This window comes from Plectropomus leopardus, chromosome 16 (assembly GCF_008729295.1).
Source record: "Plectropomus leopardus isolate mb chromosome 16, YSFRI_Pleo_2.0, whole genome shotgun sequence".
Classification (NCBI taxonomy): domain Eukaryota; kingdom Metazoa; phylum Chordata; class Actinopteri; order Perciformes; family Serranidae; genus Plectropomus; species Plectropomus leopardus.
In genome coordinates, this window is record NC_056478.1 from 8064958 (window position 1) to 8084936 (window position 19979).

Below are 19979 nucleotides of genomic sequence, written 5' to 3' on the forward strand. Positions count from 1 at the left end.
CTTTGAACTTCTAGACGTTTTTTAATCACATGTGGCCGTGTTTACTGTTTTTTCTAGTTGACTACTAATGTATGATGTTGTGTACAAGTGGGACTATGTTTTATTTCTTCTAATTGTACAGTGTATTTTGAGATGAGAGTAAGGGGAGAATGGGCAGAAAGGGAATTAGTTGCACTATAGTCTGTAATTCTTTCATTAAGCGTTCTGTCAGGGCTGGAAATTCACTTTCACTTCAACACATAATTAACTTTATGATATTAATTTATATCTGAATTGTCAGCCAATACCACACGCTGCTCCTTAATAAATGAAACAACTGCAGATGAGGTGTCTTTTTGCTAAATTCAAATCAGGAACCACTGCTGTGAAAAGGGTCACATATCCATTATTTAAACATTTAATTGAAAAAGATAGTTGGTTGTCGAATATGAACTGAAAGTGAATTTATTTGTTACTTTATTTGTCTTTAATGAAGTCAATCAAATAAATATCACCTGGCACACCAATCTGGCAGATAGAAGAGAGGATTTCAGATATATAATGTGACCCAAATGTGTGTATGTGTGTGTGTCTGAGTGTGTGTGTGCACGTGCGTGTGAGACTTTGTACTGCAGTACATTGTACGTTCCTGTGTCATGGTGAACTTAAGCACGCTTAACCCAGAAAGCCAAAACTCCAACACAAATTGAACTGAAGGAAATTAAGGACCCGTCAAAGACTGTTAATAAACAGCAATAACAACAGTAATAATATGTTTTAAAGTAATAATTAAGGCAGAATCTACACAGTTTGTTATTTATCATCACAGTTGCTGGATAACATTTAGACTTTGGAACAGTAAATAGAGCTTTTTAAAGTCAGTAGATCTAAGAATGCACATCTGTACATGAAAAGTTAAACATTTGCAGAAGTAGCCATTATTTTTGTTGAATGTTGTCCATAGTAAGAGTCACAAATATCTCCTAAAATATAACTACTCCACTCAGAAGCTCTGCAGTTGTCACAAGAGTATACAGTTTTACATATTACTGTAACATGGTCCTGAGTGAATGAATAATAGGGAAAGAAATATATCCTGTGTTTCACAAAATTTCAAAATACATTTTGCAGTAAATAAGAGAAATCCAGCATCTTTTAAACTATATTAAAACAATTTGCCTAAATATTTTTAAAGTTTTTAACATTTTTAGCCCCTCAAAACTTGGTTTTGAATGTCAATTATTTTCTATAATCTCAAATATGTGTGATTAAATAATTAAAAGATCAAAGTTGAAGTTAAGTTAAAAAAATATCTTTAGGTATTACTTATGATGAGTTTAACACTCAAAGGCTCAGTTAATGTGTTTTGTTATGACTGTCACACTGTGTGGCTCAACCAGATTTGAATGTTTGTGTGCACAAAATATTCAGGCTATTTCCCTTATTCCATAAAAAACAAAATTCCTACCACTCCAATTAACAAAACTTTGAAATATTTGTGCATATCTAAACCCTTTTGATATCCAAGTCTTTCGTAATTTTTACAAGTAGGTATGTTTCTCCCAGAAATGGGGGCTTTTCTTTTGAACGTGCATCTCCAGTCCAGCCTTGCAAATTGTTGGCTTGTTGGTAAGTGTACAAAGCACAGAGCTGACTGTAAACAGATTATAATTTAAAAAAGAATCCACATTGTGTGTATGTCCATAAAATGCTCCTAAAACCTGAATAATATCTGCACATCCAACATAATCTTAATTAGAAAATGCTTAAATGGAATAAGGCTTAATCTGAATATCCAAACGCAATGTGCTGTTTACATGACCTGTATCAAAATCAGAATATTGTCATAATTGGCACAACAGCTGAATATTAGTGTGCATGTACCACTGTTTGGCAGTTAGAGATTTTGCATTCATATCCGCCACTTTGCATTCGGATCTCGCCACTTACTAAGGAAGCTGATAGAGAAAAAAAATGTTAGGGTCTTTGAGTATTGTCATTTGTGCTTTGACTATTAGTTAAATAAGAGAAAAAAAGTATAATTGCAATACACGATCAGGTAGGAATATCACTTAAGAGAAAATTAAAGGACCCAGGATTAAACCCTGAGGGACTCCACAGCTCCACTTCGGTTTATAATTACCAGACAACTAAATGTAAAGGAAATGTTGCTGTTGTAGCAGACACTATAATGTAAGAGGGACATTTAGAGAGTGCAATATCCCATAATCATAAAACATGAAGCAACTTTTCACAGTATCAGTACGTCAATGCAGGAACATTTCGCAAACTGCCAGTGATATCCGTATTTTCTCTGTGGCTCTGGGTTGATTTGTTTAAGTTCACCACTGACTAGAACCATCTATGTTGGTTTAACTCCTTCTCTTTTTATGATGGTTTTCCCGCAGGTGACTGACTGTACATAAAATAGACATTTGGGAATAAAGTAGACAGTGGAGAAGGAAAGTCTATACTGTGTCCTCTCTTCTCTGACACCTTTCAGTTTCTTTTTGTTTGTTTGTCTGGCTCCTTTCCTTTTCGGTGAATGACAAAGTATTCACAGCCTGAATTCTTTCTTTTGAGCTTTTCTTTGTTGTCCAGCCAAGTGTTTTCTAGTATTTAACTTGGGGGGAAAAAAGAAAATCCACTTTCTAAAGTGACTGAAATGAAGCCAAACTTGTTGAAACGTGATCCAAAAAGACAGCTGAGGGCAACATCATCACACATCCTGACCAGTTATATAGTGCATCAGTATCTCCTTAACTTGCACACACACACACACACACACACACACACACACACACACACACACAGAGTCATTGCCAGGAAGCACTATTGTTCCTTTACAGAGGAAACTTACGGGTAGTCAGTAAAAGGATTGGTGTGGGCGGGATTACATCCTCATCTAGTGCTCAAAGGTAAATTCATTGTTTTAGTCTTAGAGAATAATGGTGACAAAGTAAAACATGAAACATCTACCCAATTAAGACTAAAACACCTCTTGAGTGAGAAAGAAAAGCTCTTTATGTAGATGCATTTCGCTGAGTTTAAGATGGAGTCAATGCTCAAGACTGGAAGTGCTTTAAATATTTATTTGAAGCCTGCAGAGCGTCCCCACTTTTTGACCTCTCAAATGTGGAACAGCACACTCCAGAAAATGTCTGATGGGTTTTCTGGCTTTATGTAATAAGCTGACACTCGCACTTGTAAAGGCTTTTTTTTTTTACATTGTTGGCATTCTCCACTAAAACCAATTGGGCACAGCCAGGACAAGCAAACTAATTACCGTGCGGCTCGCTCGCGCCCTATGGCATTAATGAGGAAATGTAACTGAGCTAACAACCCATTTTACAGGCGCCCCAGTTCGGTTTATTTGAAATTTGTGCCAGCAGCGCTGAACTAAAAATGTGTCTGTCCAAATTACTTTCATCCTAATGTGTTCAAGTGTCACTTTTGCTGTCAAAATGAAATTCTGGTTGTAGGGCATTTAATAAAGATGAGAAATGTGTGTGTGATGCAATAAAGAGAAACGCACCCTTTCAAAAACTACACTGAACAAAAATATAAACCAAACACTTTTGTTTTTGCTCTAATTTTTCACAGGTTTAACCCTTTGAAACCTGGAATATCAGTTTACTTGTGCTGTGCTCAGACGCCTTACTCACTGAAACCTGAGCAAGTTGGTTTGATTTCATTTGAAAAATGGTTAAAAGGGCAATGAGCAACTTGTTGAGAGATGTCCCACAAATGGCAAGAAGTTAGGTAATGGTGAGAAGAAAATGACCTTGAAAATAGTTTAAAAACAGGTAGGGAGAGAGAGGAATTATTAAAAGGTAATAATAGTAATTTAAAAATAGGGAAGAATGTCAAGAGAAGAATATTTAGTATAATAACAAAAGTGTTTGTTTTCTTGTAAATCGTAACTTCTTTCCATGTTTTAAGAAATCAAGCGAAATTTGCTTATGTTTCAAGGACTTAAGTTAGAGATCTGAGCCTTTTTTATGCACAGAAACACTCAAATTCTTGTTGTAAATTTATTAAAATCCACATTAGTCATTTTGTTATACAATTATCCATGCATGCATCTTACAGGTATAGCATACACTGATGTGCCATGGGCTGGTCACAGTAAAAGTCAATAAAATGCACAGCTCACTATAATATATATATATATATATGTATATCTGTATATATATATATACACACATATATACAATGGTGAGCTGCACATGAAATGCATATATGATAAATTCCACACATGTTTATTAATAAAAAAGAACTGGTGATTAGGGTAAGTTGAGTACTTAGGTTACATTAAGACATTTTTTTTTTTGTTGTACAACTTACAAATTTTATGGTTTAAATATGCAAATGAGGCATTGAATTTAATTTTATGTATAGAAAAATTGCCCAAAATCTAAAACTTGAACAATGCATTCATAAACTATGGTTTTGCCATAGACTGTATAAATAACTCATTAACTTTTAAAAATAAATAAATTAAATAACCAGGCATAAAATGAAATCAGAGACAATATCAGTAACATATCTAGTCGCCTTTTGGTATGGGTACAATGCAAAAAAGGTGAAGAAATGTTTCTCAAAATTATGCACAGAATGAACATTTATTTTTATTATTATTATTTTTTTTTTCCCCAAATTTTTTTGTCAACCTAACAGTGTAAAGATAAACTGGGTAAAATCTGTGTATAATTTTAAACCTCCACCACTAGGCTTCCCCTCGGCCTATCGCTGCGCTCCGTCCTGCTGACGACGACACCCGGAAGCACCGAGCTGCCGCGGCTTTGTTTTGTTTTGGTAGTGGGAGTTCAGCGGCAGACAGGCAGAGGTCCGCCCGGCAGAGACCCGCTCACTAAATGGGGAGAGCCGTAACGGGGATGGAAGATGACGAACCGATAGCTGACGCCTGTAAAATGCCGAGTTTTATCAGCAGTTTCGAGGAGGGGAGGGTGAGACTGTCCCGCAACCTGCCGACGGAAACTTCCTTCACGGACGGTAAAGTTGAGCGGCCGGTGAGAGATTTGAGCCGCCGCGTCAGCGCGTCAAACTCCCGGTTATCTCTGGACGGAGGGGAGTCAGAGGAGAGGAGCACCGAGGAGGAGGACAAGGATGCGAAGGGCAACAACAACAACAACTGCAACAGCGGAGGAGGGGAGAGGAGGAGGGCGAGCGCGGTGGAGATTTTGAGGAGGAATTTCGGGGTTTCAAAATCTCCATCTTTGTGTTTGGACCCGGACAGCGGCGGAGCCGGGCTTGACAGCCGAGAGGGGACCGTTAATAACGACGTCTCTCACGGTCACGGGAGCGAATGTGGCGAGTGTGAAAAGTCGGAGAGAGAAACGGGCGACGCCGGGACGAAAAACGAGCACACCCCGAGCGACTTGACTTCGGATGTACAAGATTTTGTAGCCGTTACATGTCAGCGCCGTCATACATGTGACGGTGACACGGTCACTGCAGACGACTCTTTTAACGGCAAAGAGCACGTGTACTGCACTGTTTACTGCGTCGCTAACGACAGTCACCGAACACAAATCACAGACGATGAAACGGTCACGTTTGACGCACCAGAAATGGACCCGGAGGTCGGACGGGACGCGAGTTCGAGTCCCGGACCGGCCTTGTATACGCTGGACGATTTGGTGGATCCTTTCGGGGACATGGCCCACCGGGTGTCCGTGGAGCAGGCCGGTGCAGAGACTACGATGCAGAGTTGCCGGGTGTGCCTGGAGGAGGAAACCATCGCACCCCTGCCCTGCTGCAGGAAGACCGTGTGCGACGAGTGTTTGAAGCTCTACGTCAGCTCCCAGGTTTGTAGGAGGGAGGGAGGGGATGGTTTCGTGCTGCAGCCTGTCCCAGAACCGGGCTATGCTGGGTCAGTCAGCAGCTGGTTGAAGTGTCCTTACACACACACACACACACACACACACACTCACACACACACACACTCACACACTCAGAGTTTCAGTTTTCTCTGTCACACTTTTTAAGTGTTATGTTTGCAGTCTTATCTCCTCAAGGGAGGGGTGTGGTTCAGATTTCTGGGAACTATTGAAGCTGGCGTTCAGTAATCTGCCACATGTTTTGATTAAGGGCCTAAACAGGCTCTCTGTTGTATATTAAAGGAATACTACTTCCCAAAATGATCATAAGCATTATATGATGCATGTTACCGTACATGGTTGGCGATAAAAGAGGGATATGAGCTCATTTAGATCAATACGATATGATCTGATTCAGTTACTAGAAATCAGTATAGGAGTTGACTGATATTGGTTTTTCAGGTCTGATACAGATTATTTGTAGTTAAGGAGACCGATAACGGCTATTTGGAACCGATATGCATTTAAATTAAATTGAAAATCCTTCTGTCAGTATTTAAAATTTTGAATACAACAAACTCCAGCATAAAACTTTGTTTAAATGCCTTTAGTAAATCTTTGATCAAAACTGAAACTTTCAACATCATATACAGCAAGCTCCCAGCAACTTTTTTATAAGGTCAAGTGGAAATTTAAATGACAAATAAATAAATAAAAAGAGCTCCCTGAGCTTTTAAACAGTAAAAGTTCCTGCCGTGATTACACTTTTTTTGCACTTTTTAATTAATTGATTTTATCAGTGATCATGAAAATAAAGCGCCAATACAGATAATCATCAAAATCCTGACTATCAGCCCCGATATTTGGCCAGGCCGATAAGCAATGGATAAACAGAGTAAGAGCAAGAAAAAGAATAGAGGAAGAGAGATAAAAAATGAATGAATAAATAAGTAAAGGTGACATTGCATAAAAGCAAGTCTGTAAAAGTGAGTTTTAAAGAGTGATTTAAAAGATTTCACTGATTCTGCAAACCTTATCTCATCAGGCAGGTCCTTCCAAAGTTGAGGGGCCCTGATGGCAAAAGCACGGTTACCTTTAGATTTTATCCTTGACTCTGGATCAACCAGGAGGCCCCAATCTGGGGATCTGAGGCTGCGCGTTGGCTCATAAGGGGTCAGCATTTCAGAAATGTAAGTTAGGGCATGAATTTTAAAGTCAACTCTAAAACAGACAAGACTAAAAACCTCTCTCCCTCGTTGACCCGGTGTTCGATGATGATCCACCAAATTCTGAGGCAATGCTGATTTATGATTCATATGATAACATCGTGAGAACAATCTTCGTGTACACGGATTCGTAAAAACAACCGAAAACACAGTAGTATGCATGGCAGGCCAGTAGTTGGTGGTGTAACTTTGTAATGACACACCATCGAAGAACACCGTGTGCAACTGCGATGTCACCGTTCGCACGGTAACAGCACATTGCCAGTTAACACGGCGACAAAGGCCAAAATGCAACAAAAAGTTAAACGTTTCATGCAAGAACTTTTCAAAGTTTGATGAAATTGTTTATGTCACAACTAGCCAATATCTGCAGGTGTGCTCTGTTTTTCTGTGAATCCATGTCAACGACACGTGCTGCACTGAAATTGGGATGGTTTGAGAAGTGCTTGCATTTTGCTCTGTTTGGCTTTTTCAACAGATTTCCCCGTGTTTTTGGAAGCACATATTTAAGGAAGATTTCCTCATCGAACAAAGCAAAAGTGTGTCCTTCACCTTGGCTCATTTTTTTTTACATTATTTCCTTCACTTCCTTCCCCAAAATGCCTCTTGTTGATGTCAGAAACTTTGCGGGAGCATCCCAGCGGTGTGTTTTTGAGCGGTGTGTTTTAGGTGTACGCAGACATCATCACCATGGCAAAGTAATTCTTTAACTTAGTCACAATATGTTGCAATAGGGGCACAAAATATTTTGTGGCTACAGTGTTTTCTGTAGACACAATAAGAGCTCCTGCTCAGTGATACTGGTGATGATTTACACCTATAAATTAAGGAACTGAATAATAGATGGATGAAACATTTACTTCACTGTAGCTGCTGTGGAAACAGGTACTCCGAGCTAAAAGGCACATCGATAATCGCTGCTCCCTAACAAAGCTTAAGTGTTTAGGGGTGGATTTGTCTTTAAGTGCCTTGAACTGGTACCATCCTCTGATCACTTTTAATAAACTGGTATGCTTCCCCTGTTTCTGTTTGTTCAATTTTGGGAGAGGCTACTATCTGAGGTCCTTCCTACTGCTACTATAATATGCTTTAATCTGTTAAGACAAAACAGTTTTTATCAGCCTTTCACTCTGCTTTTTATCTACAATTATCTTGCTTTGATAACAAGGCGTGAATAATCGCATAAACACAGAGACAAGCAGACTCTCCGATAAGCGCTCGGAGAATGAGATAAGGGTCATGTAAACTATCCTGCAGAGGCGGATTATATTTTTTTCCATCAATGTACTGCAAACCTTATTTTAGCACACATGCTTGGTGTTAACCCTCAGTGGGAACAGTAAGTGTTATGCCAGAGAGATCAGAGTATATGGTAACAGATAAAGACCCCTGGAGGGGATTTAGTAGATACAGTAGATGCAGCAGGAGAGTGAACGCACTGGTTTGGTGCTAACAGTGTTGTTGTGCTGTGGATTAAACCAGTAACTCAGTTGTTGTTGTTGTTGTTAACCTGCCTCCTCAGATCAAGGCAATAGTTTTAATCTTATTTTAAAAGTTGTAAACGGGAATATAGTAGCTGACGATCTAGAATTTTTTCTGCCTCAACATAAGATATAAGGTGTTTATATGTTTAAATTCACTGGGAAAAATGAGCTTCTCTACACTAAAGTCCTGTCAGATGAGCCCGAGCGCCCCTTCATTGACACCACCTGTCATGTTCCAAATGTTGGTTGTTTGAATGGATTATAAACAACATGTTATTAAAAATATTATGTCTAGAGTCTTAACCATTTATCTATTACTTTTAGCTAACAAATTTAACTGCTTAAACTTAAAGGCGCACTTAGTCCAAAAATCAAAAATATGTATTTTTTCTCTTGTAGTGATAATCAGTAATCTAGATTTTTAGTGTGAGTTTCCGAGTGTTGGAGATATCGGCCATAGAGATGTCTGCCCTCTCTGAAATATTATGGAACGAGATAGCACTCGGCTTATGGAGCTCAAGGTGCCCAAAAAATTTATTTGAAAAGCTCAGCAGTAAGCATGGGCAGCATCGCAGTATTACTTTATACCAGGGTAGTAAGAAATCTCGACAGTGTGATTTTAAACACCTGGAGAGGTTGTATTTAGGATGTTTTGGATGCAGTGTACCACGCTGCATGCATGAGCAGTGGCAGTGTTTGTTGTCGCAGCTGCTGCAGAGCTTCCTACTGTTATTACTACTCTATTGCCTCAATAAAAGGCACATACTTCACTCATCTTTGAAGCCGTGCAGCTACTGCATGGTCAACAACATGGACATGCAGATGTTTCGCAGTAAAATGCCTTGAGTCAGCAACTGAAGGGATGCTTTCAACAGAAACATTGTCAGAGGGCTTTTATCTTGAAACAGAAACAGGAAAGGTTGAGTAAAACAGGTAAATTTGTATTTTGTCATGCCTGTGACAGATAATCAAAACTGCAGTGAAAGGCAGTATAAAGTTGATATAATTATCAAAAGACCGTTTCCATGGTGTATTTCTGCTGGAAAACAACGTGCGTTATGCAGAAAAAATCAGCGAGACTCTGTTTCTCTTGGGAAAAAAAGGTATGTGACACGGAAGCCTGTGTTTCAGTAAAAGAGAGAAACATGAAATCAGAAAGTGTATGTTTGTCTTTCTCGGTTTAATAGGAATAATGTGTAAGAATATTACCTTTTGTTAATATCTCATGTACATGAAGGTATGAAAATATAAACTGTCCAACAGCAATGTCTCTTTCCAGAAATCATGACCCAGCTACTCGAGATAATCCACAGACCTTTTTGTGAGCAGTTTCATGTAGGAACTATTTCTTTTGTAGTGAACTATTCCCCCCAACCAACCATATCACGGCACAGAAGAAAAACTTTTTTTTGGGCGTTTTGAGCTCCACAAGCTGAGTGCCATCTAGATCCATTATACTTGAGAGAAGGCCGACATCTCTGTGGCCGATATCTCCAACACTCGGCAACTCACACCAAAACAATCTAGACTGATAAATAGCACTACAGGCAAGAGGAAAAATATATATTTTTGATTTGATAACTATTTCAGTTTATGCTACTTGTTGCTAATGAATTAAATTGCTTATCAATGACATTAAGGTAAATATGCTTTCAAATACCTTCAGCTAACTCACTTGTAAGTTGCTCACTTGTAAACTACTTTTAAATCGCTCTCAATGGGCGATTCTCACAGCAGACACTTTGACATGTCAAAAAAGCACAGGTGCAACTGATAACATTAGCGATGGCTCAGTTCCATTAAGTTTCCCAGTAAGAAGTTCCAGTTAGCTAGCATGCACAGCACCAGGGCCTCCCCTGAGTGGAATGCAGCTTCTATTATACAACATCTATTGCAACATGTGGCGTTAAGCCGGTACAACTTACAAAGGTTGATGGGCAGCTTACTGATTATATGGTCAAATATAACCACCAGTTTGCAATCAAATCAGGCTTTTTAGTTTTATCCCCATTACAAATATGCAGTAAGCAACAAAAGAAGAAATGACCCTTCCAAAAAATGAATAGAAAAGTACAAGAAAAGTACCTGAAAATTTGTTTAAAAAAATCCCAATAAGAAAATGATCTGAAAAAAAGTGCTTAAAATTCTAGTAAATTCATAACAAAATTTTAGATATGTAATGATTATAATTAGAGATATAGTTATTCCCCTGTTTGTTTGTTTGTTTTCCCAAGACATTTTTGCTTAGCTAATTAAAATATTTCACTAAATCTACTATTTCATGCAATTTATAGAACATTTTTTACCAAGCTCCCCATAAACCCTTTTTCCTCATGTTTTTGAAAGAAAACGCACCAATTTGCTCAGGGCTTAAAGGTTTAAATACCTGAGTGATGGCACTCCATGTTTCAATCGAAGGGTTAATCAAGTCAAAATTTTCTTTTTTGTTTTTCAGTTCTGTTTAGCTGAAGGTCACTGAGGTGCAAATACTCCTGGTTAGGGTTCACTGCTGCAAGAGTTGCAGCACCACAGTGTGCACAAACCAGACGTGCTTTAACTACACTATATCGTCTTTATTTTGCAACTGTTTGTTTGCTTGTTTACTGTAAAAATGAGTTCCCCCTGCATAGTTCCTGCTTGGTGCATGTCTGAAAGGAAAGAAAATGCAAATTGATCTTTTTTGATTAACAAATATTGTGTGCTGGGACACATAGTGTGTTTGAAATTGGTTCACAGGCCATGATTGGCCCCCAGGCCAGACTTTGGACATGCTTTTTCTTTGCTGCTTTAATTGTGCAATGGCTTTATTTTGGCTTATATTTCCACATTTTAAAACACCACACACACACACACACACACACACACACACACACACACACACACACAATGACAAAATGCCTTATCATGTGTCAGTGCAACTGGTCTCACTGGCTTTGATGGACTGAACATGTGGGGAGGAAGAGAAGGTGACAAAGAATATGTGAAATGGGGAAGATAGAGTGAGAAGAAACTAAAGAGAAAGAGATGCCCTGAGAGGAAACAGACAGAAAGAGAGCAGGATGTTGAGAATGAAGTTTGATATGTACTCCTTGTATCCAAGGTCACGATGGATGAGATCTGAACACACACATTGTTTTTTATTGAGCCCAGGTGACAACTTAAAGGGATACCTCTGATTTTTTCATTGGTACTTATTTATAGTCAGTTACGTAGAGTAGATGGCGGTTGGCACGCCCCCAGTTTGGAGAAGCAGGCAGGAGTCCGACACAGACGCTAAGCAATGTACTGTTGAGGAACATGCTGAACCTTTTGAAACCTGAGCAAATTGGCTTGATTTTTTTTTCAAAAGCATGGGAAGAGGGCAATGAGAACCTTAACAAGGAATGACCATAAAGTTAGAAAATTCCCTGAAAATTAGCACACAAAAAATAATGAAAAGTAACACAACAAAACAGAAAATTACCTGAAAGAAGTGCTAAAATAAAACAAAATAATAAACATAAATAAATAAATTAGAAATTATTAAACTTTTTTTTTTGTAATCTAGTTCTAAATGTATGATTTTAGTAATTATAAATACGTTTTTCTTGATATTTTCCCCTCCTCATCTGATCATTTTCAAAAAATTTTTAGTCAAGTTTAAGGTCATTTTCTTGTCACCTTTTAATTTTTTTTTCAATTTGTGGGACACAATATGAAAGAAACCCATCGTAGAAAGATCCAAACTGTGGAGCGGCTAAAATTGCAGGATATGTTGTGTTACTTTCACTTGAACATGTATTCAAAATCTTTAATGTGCTTGATTCGAGTTAAAATCAGATTTTTGTGGTGTTTTTTCTAGGTGCGAGTAGCCAAATCCTACATCAGCTGTCCAATCCCAGAGTGCAGTGGCTACCTGGAGGAGGGAGTGGTGATTTCCCATTTAACCAGTGATGACGTGGCAAAATACCGTTACTTTTTGGAGCTAAGCCAGCTGGACTCGAGCACCAAACCCTGTCCTCAGTGCAGTCAGTTCACGTCTCTGAAGAGCCACAGTTCCAACCGCACTGAGCACAAGTACAAGGTAAGATAACCAAACAAAACAGAAGGTAATACATGACAAAATTTAATTCCACCTTCAGCTGATATATACCTTTAAAGATCCGGTGAAATTAAAAATACATTTCTCAGATTTAATCCTGTTTCCCTTTGTTAACTGATTATTCGTCTCTTTATATTTGCAAAAATATATGCACGACAATCAATATCAGAGTATTTTTTACATCAAAATCTCTTCAAACACTTTGAAATGTTTGAAGACTTATTCTGCACTCAGAGGCGTTGATAAAAGTTTAGCCAATCATGTGATACTTGAGGCAACTAGTAGCTAGCCACAGCAGTTATACAAAACCAAACTTCACCATTTGTGGATGTAGTAGCTACCTGAGCAATGTGGAGAGGAATGGGAAGAAATGTGTTTGGAAATCAGTGTCCAAAATCTTTGTTTTCTTTTCAAAAACAGTGTGGCTGAGATCTAATTCATTTATCTAACAAAAATGTTACACTGGTCTAGTCATTTTCATACATTTTGTTGCAAAAAAAATCTTTAAATGGAAACAGCAGTTGAGCCCTTTAATACATTTGCTTTTACACGTCCCTGCTGATTTGATAATACCTTTGACACACCCATCACCCACGAGAAGACATATCTCAAAGCCCATACGCACACCCTTTTGAGGAAAGATGTCGTTTATCGCAGTTCAGCTTCTCTGTAGCCTCGTATTGCTCCTTTTTAGTGTACTGAACAAATGCAAAGTATTTGATTTAAATTTATCTCGTAACTGTACGTAGCTCAAATATCTCCGTTCAATGGGAAATACATCACAGTACAGAAGCTCTCCTTCACTGGGACTTTAAAAGTAATGTTAGCATGGTTGTCCTGTCTTCTGTCCCTTCTGTAGATCCAGTGTAGCAATTGCCAGTTTGTGTGGTGCTTTAAATGCCACGCACCGTGGCACAACGGGGTCAAATGCCGCGACTACAGGAAAGGAGACAAGCTGCTTCGAAGCTGGGCCAGTGTCATAGAGCACGGCCAAAGAAACGCCCAGAAATGTCCACAGTGCAAGGTAAGAATACGAGTTATTATGAACAGCTCGGGCCGAGGAATGCTTGAATGTGGCCGCCTTGTGAGACGGGTGTGGGTGAATGGAAAGAGGTCTGACTGATGGAGGGCTGAATCAATATAGATGAATAAATCAATGGAGGCTAAGAAGCATGAGAGCAAGGACAGATGATGGATGGGGAGCTGTAGAAGAAGTAGATGGACGCTCAGAGTTTAAGTGCATGTAGAACAGCAGGACAAAGACGCATAGACAGCGAACATATTGAAAAACTAATGATGCCTCTGCTGCTGCACAGAACCGAATCTGGTAGACTCGCTGGCATCTCTCTCACAGTCATAAAACAAGCCTGCTCTCATTGCGACCAAGTTAGTCCACACAATATCTAATTTGACTGTCAGAAGATGACTAAAGCAAGACGTAGATTAAGCTAATTACCGGTATATGGGAACTGTTCGCTCGCAGCAGCAAACACTTTCCATCTGTGTTCATCACACTGATGTCCCTGAATTTGTGCTCTGGAAGCCGGGAGAGAGGATCGTGTTTGACTGTGACGCCAACAAATTGGTGTCATGCTGCGTTTAGCTGGAAAAGAGGCTGAGAGCAGCTGAACTTAATGCCCAGTTTATAGTAGTGCTGGCTGCTACAGCAGCCAAACAGCAAAGATCCATTAAGTGAACTGCTGCATGCATATTGCAGCGCAGCTCAATAGAAGCTGAAGCATATGCTTATAGTTTACAGATTGCATTTTAGTGCAGCAAAGACTGGACTGTTTTACAATGAACTGACCTGATCTTGAGTCTGTAAGGAGAACATAATGATCTATTCAAGCTAAAAGAGTGAAAGATATTCTCATAATTCCTTTTATCAATATATGCATCTTGTTCTTGCCTGTAGATCCATATTCAGCGCACAGAGGGATGTGACCACATGACATGTACGCAATGTAACACGAACTTCTGTTACCGCTGTGGAGAACGCTACCGACACCTGAGGTTAGAATCTTTATTCTCTCTATCTGCCTTCTACTCCTTTTTCTATATGATGATCTGATTTAATAATAACGCTTTTTTGTTGTCAGGTTTTTTGGGGACCATACATCCAACCTCAGCGTGTTCGGATGCAAGTATCGTTATCTACCTGATAAACCTCACCTGAGACGGCTGATCAGGGGGTCGGTCTGTGGTAAGTTGGTGTGAGAGGAATCTTGATCTGTTCTTTCTTTAACAGTGAGAAACTTCTTAACCTCAATTGTTTGAGAGTGTTTTAGCCGTGCTAGCTGCCGCCCCTGCTTAAGAGAACATTATTGATCCGAGACAAAACTGACTGAAAGGTGGGAATGCGTACTAGTTTTGAATTGGCTGTGAAGAAAATGAACATATGAAAGCATAATTGATTATAAAAGCTTTTCCCGTCTCTCATCTCTTCTCTCTCCTGTGTGTGTGTCTCACACACCGACTCGAGTCCTCATGCTTATCTGAATGCACAGATTTGATTGGTTGAGTGGTAGGGCTGTACCCGACTCAGAATTATTCCAGTCAAATAGGATTTGGCTGTTCAATACAAATATGTGATGATTAGTTTTGTTTTCCATGCAAAGTTTTAAAGTTTGAACAGTCTCCTCAGGACGTTCAGTGTGACAGCGGCATTCATGTCATTTAGTAAACAAGCAAACGGCGCAAAAGAGAGATCAAAAACATGCAAAAAAAATTTTGCCGACACTAGATATCAACAAAAGTCAAAGACTGTATCTTATTAACTTCTCGTGAACTGTAAGTTTACCACTTTTTCTGCTGCTGCAGCATGTCTGCAGCTGCAAAGAGTAAGAGTCAAGAGCACTCACTGTGCAGCAAAATCTGGGTACCAAATCGTCCCCACAAGTACACTGCACACAAAAAAAGACTGCTAGACTTGAAGCAATCTTAGTCGACTGACGGTCTCTGACTGATGATTTGAGTATCCAACTTTCAAGGGGCAGCCCTACTGAGTAGTATCTTATAAGATGATTTACAGTGTGTGCAACTGGTCAGTGAGTTTCCTGGTTGCTAAACTAGTGCTGTGAAGACTACAAATGCTATGGCTGTTTGAATAGAAACACACCGTCAAATTTTGATAGCTTTCAGTAGTTTAATCATTACAGTTCCTGGTTCAGATAAATGGCATCTGGCCATTTTAAATCACCTACTGGCTTGGACATCGTAGAGGGTCTGCAAAATGTGTGACATAACCATCATCAGCCACAGCTATAATTTGTTTTCAGTGCGATTAGGCACCGATTTGTCAATGCCAAATTAGACACATTGATTAAATTGGCAATAAACTATTGCTGAACTTTCTGATGTATCCAAAGTGCCTCAGCGTGCTTTATTTTTTATCAGTGATTTCCTGAGTTGTCCAGAATGACCCAAAATAAATCAGTGATATCATGTTGTCCTCATATTTAGATTATAATTGTAGAACAAAGAAAACAATTCCCATAGAAGTAGCAGTGGAATAGTTTTTTTCTTAAAGCATTGGATAAAATCCTTAAATCAAAATGTGTTGTTGCCAGCCATGTCGAATCAGTGACGGACATGAGTAAACACTTCCATATTTAACTCTGTGCTGGCACTGAGCGAAAGCTTTATAATGAAGTATGAAAGCAGCGCATATCAGATTACGTTCGTTATAATTATCCATTCGCAGTTATGAAATTTATGCACCAGCAAGCCTGCAGGAAGCTGAACTCTGATAGATTTGTTTGACTCTGCTCTCCATGACAGCTACAGCGAGTTACATCAGCAGGGTGCCTGTTGAACTGAGAGCTAATTTGTCCCTTAACGAGAACCACTTAGCCGTTACAGCTCTTGTCGCTGTCTTCATGCCACGGATTGTTGGCAGCACATATTTTGCATGTAATAAGGGGCATCTTAATGTGGATGGAGAATTTTCCCTAAAATCTGCTCGGCAATCAGCGTCCTTCACAGCCAAATCAGTGCACTGATGGCCAAACATCTTGAATTTTTTTTTCTTTTGTAGCGGTGCACATTAATTTTGGATCATGCAATTTCTACTCCATCAGAAAGGAACATTTATTCATTAATATTGATCATTAATTGGCTCCCCTCTCTGTTTGTTTTCTTCTGCAGCCACCAAGGTGCTGATAGCTCCAGTGGTCATTTTGCTGGTCGTGGTGCTCGGAGCTCTCGCACTGGTGATAGGTAACACAATTACACACATGAACACACACATGCACATCAGTCACACTGCAGCCTCAGAGAGAGCAGTAAACAGATAGCAGCTAAATGGTTTGACGATATGACAGATATGTTCTCCCACACAGCAAAGCAGGTGCACTGTCTATGCAACAAAACTAGGTCAAAACCTTGTATATATCTATACCCCTGTAGCGTTTATTTAACGCTACAGGGGTTTTAATTTGAGGCAGGAAGAGGCAGTATTCAATCAGACACCGACTGTGCCTCGCTGTAGCGGTCCAGCCCAAAAATTCATGTAAATACATCTTAAAATGAAGAGCAGTATACTTAGAGACACTCATAGCTGCTTTCGTCTGCAGCTCTTCAGCTCCTGTTGGTGATGTACATCATCGCGTCTCGGTGGAGGCTGCGCAGCCATTGGCCACAACTCGAGCCAAATACTGCCAAAAAAGATAGTTTGTAAAACGTGCTGTTGGTGCTGATAAGTCGGTCAAACCAAAGAATTGCTCCTCCTCTATTTCCAGGTTGTTACTGAGGTGGCGGGACAAGTTCTGTCATTTTATTTCCTCGACATAACAGAAGCAGCAACTGTTCCAACGTTGTTTGACATAATATTCAATAACTTTACTATTTAGGGCTGCAACTTAAAAATTGTTTTATCAAATAATCTGCCCAAATTGACGTCTGAAGTTGTTTCTTTTGTACAACCAAAAGTCCAAGACTTAATTTACTATCATAACTGACAAAGAAGCAAATTCTCACATTTAATTAGCTGCAAATGTTTGACATTTTCGCTCAAAAATGAACGAAAATGATCATTTGATTCTCAAAGTAGTTGTCAATTAATTTCCTTTTGATTAACTGATTGAATAATAGACTAATCATTATTGCTCTATTACGCATACATTTTAAGGCTTGTGAGTCACACAGACACAGCTGTTCCTCTAAAAAATGATTGAGGTGATCCTCTCTTTCTTCCATCCAAAACACTGATTTCGACTGCGGCTGACTAGTTAGCAAGCTAACCTCACTCACAGACTTTTACTTTGATAGAACTACCCTTGCATGCTGTGATCGAGTCAAAAAAACAAATTTTTGTGACATGAGAAGTAGGATTTTATAAACCGTTGTCTTCTGATTTTGCTTCATAAAATCTCAAAATATGTAAAAAATCTCCTTTTGATGGTTAAATAATCTCCTAAATTCCTCCTCTTAAATTCATCATGATAGGAATCCAGGTCGTGGATCTCACATGCAGTGAAACCACAAAATGTACAAGAAAGCCATCCAGAAAATGCCATATATTCCCACTTCAGTTTGTAAACCAAAAAGATTATCATGTTGTAATATTTTCATTGTTTTCCATGTATTCCACTCTATTTTTTTCAACACTTGGTATAGCTAATCTGATGTTTTCACAGGACAAAAAAAAGTCTTAAATTTAATTTGCCTTAAGCTGTATGAACCCTGTTATATTAACATGCATTTTCAGTGATAAATCCTCACATAAGAGAAGTAAACTCTTCTTGTTTTCAAAATGCCAAAGCCGTAGATCCAGATTATCACTCCTCCTGGGCTTTTTACTTCCTGGAACTACATTTACTAGTAATATCATGCAGCTGCACTCTGCGAGCACTCTGTCAGCCCGTACTGTGAACTACTGATGCCTCGGCTGAACTGTAATTAGTGTTAATCTCTTTCCCGTGTCTGTGCGTCTGACAGATGATCCGCTGCGGGCTAACATGCCGTGATGGCAGATTCACATTTATTTTCACCGTTATTAGAATCAGTGTTGTGCTGCTGCTGCTTTCTGTTTCCGCTCAATTTATTTCACGTATGCCAAATCTATGTGCTTTAAAACAGAATAATCTTATCATCTCTGTACAGAAAACTCATCAGAGCTTAACGTTAACAGATAATTCAAGATTTACATTATTGAATAGTTAAAATTAGTATGATTAGAAACACGGATAGTTCGCTTAAATCCACCTTTCCTCTTTTTCCTCTTCATTTCTACAACCTCCTCTCTTGGCTGCAGGTTTGGTCGTTTTCCCAGTGTACTATGTGTGTAAGCGGAGGAAGAAGCAGCGCACACAAGGATCCGGACGCTGGATCTGAAACCTGCCCTGCACTTCATCTCGACCACACACACACACACACACACACACACAGCTTGAAAGACGACGCCCACATCTCCTCAGGGACAAACACGCCAGCCTGAGTCATTGCAAATGTCTGAGGGGAACATCACAAAATTAACAATTAGTGACGACCTTTCAGTTGGAAGGAAGTTCATAAACAAATAAAGCGAGGCCTGGATAATCACACGTCATCGCGCCGAGAATATTTGTGTCTCAGCGGCGCATTGCTGCAAGAAGAATGCTGCATATTCAAGAGAAGAAAAATGTTAATTTAAATAGTGTTGGAATCACCTTAAAGGGACAGTTCACCCCAAAATAAAAAGTCCATCTTATCTTTTCTGTAGTGCTGTTTATCACTCTAGATTGTTTTGGTGTGAGTTGCAGAGTGTTGGAGATATCGGCCGTAGATATCTGCCTTCTCTCCAATATAACAAAACGTGATGGCACTGGAGCTCAAAGTGTCAAAAAAAACAAACTCTCACCAAAACAATCTGGACACATAGAAAGCATTGAAGTTGAGGAAATATATGCATTTTGCAGTGAACTGTCCCTTTAAATCTCAATTAAATTCAACAGCAGAGAACTTCCTGCTGGCCACCTCTTGTCCCGGACACAGAACAGGGAGTTTCAGGAGTGTATATTTCAAGCTTTTCATTCTTCTGTCACACATTTAACAAATCTAAAAACATAAAACAGACGGATTCAGTTTTGTTTACACGTGCGCTTTTTGAGAACGTGTTAAAAGAGCGAACTTGGAGCTCGTTTTTTGGCCCGATACGATGACATGCTTTTGTGTGGATGGAAGATTTTAAATGTGTCGACAGTGTCGGATACTGGAATTTTGAATACTGACAACAGGAGGAGCTCACAGATGAGTAACGGATACTTGTGAGGAAAGAAAAAAGCTAAAAGCGCAATATGGAATTTAAGGGCCAAGCCATGATGGAAAAATTTGTTCTCACGGATGCAACAAAGCAGGACGCCGAATTTGTTCAATCTTTATCTGTTGG

At 39.2% G+C, this 19979-nt stretch overlaps 1 protein-coding gene across 2 annotated transcripts; it reads left to right on the forward strand.

Moving 5' to 3' along the window:
- The first annotated feature begins 4776 nt into the window (after nucleotides 1-4776).
- On the forward strand, nucleotides 4777-19275 carry rnf217 (ring finger protein 217). Of its 2 annotated transcripts, XM_042503711.1 has the most exons (7): nucleotides 4777-5810; nucleotides 12374-12595; nucleotides 13473-13637; nucleotides 14529-14626; nucleotides 14713-14816; nucleotides 16760-16831; nucleotides 18867-19275. In XM_042503711.1, the coding sequence occupies exons 1-7, from the start codon at nucleotides 4857-4859 to the stop codon at nucleotides 18944-18946; spliced, it is 1695 nt and encodes a 564-aa protein (XP_042359645.1). In that variant the 5' UTR covers nucleotides 4777-4856; the 3' UTR covers nucleotides 18947-19275. The 2 variants fall into 2 exon arrangements, with proteins under 2 accessions (XP_042359645.1, XP_042359646.1); XM_042503712.1 differs by lacking the exon at nucleotides 16760-16831.
- Nucleotides 19276-19979: the final 704 nt, after the last annotated feature.

Bases quoted from the DNA above. Each gene is read 5' to 3' on its own strand.
- rnf217 (XM_042503711.1), top strand. From the start codon at position 4,857: ATGGGGAGAGCCGTAACGGGGATGGAAGATGACGAACCGATAGCTGAC. The intron at 12,596-13,472 runs GTAAGATAACCA...TCCCTTCTGTAG, and splicing joins GCACTGAGCACAAGTACAAG to ATCCAGTGTAGCAATTGCCA. The intron at 14,627-14,712 runs GTTAGAATCTTT...TTTTGTTGTCAG, and splicing joins GAACGCTACCGACACCTGAG to GTTTTTTGGGGACCATACAT.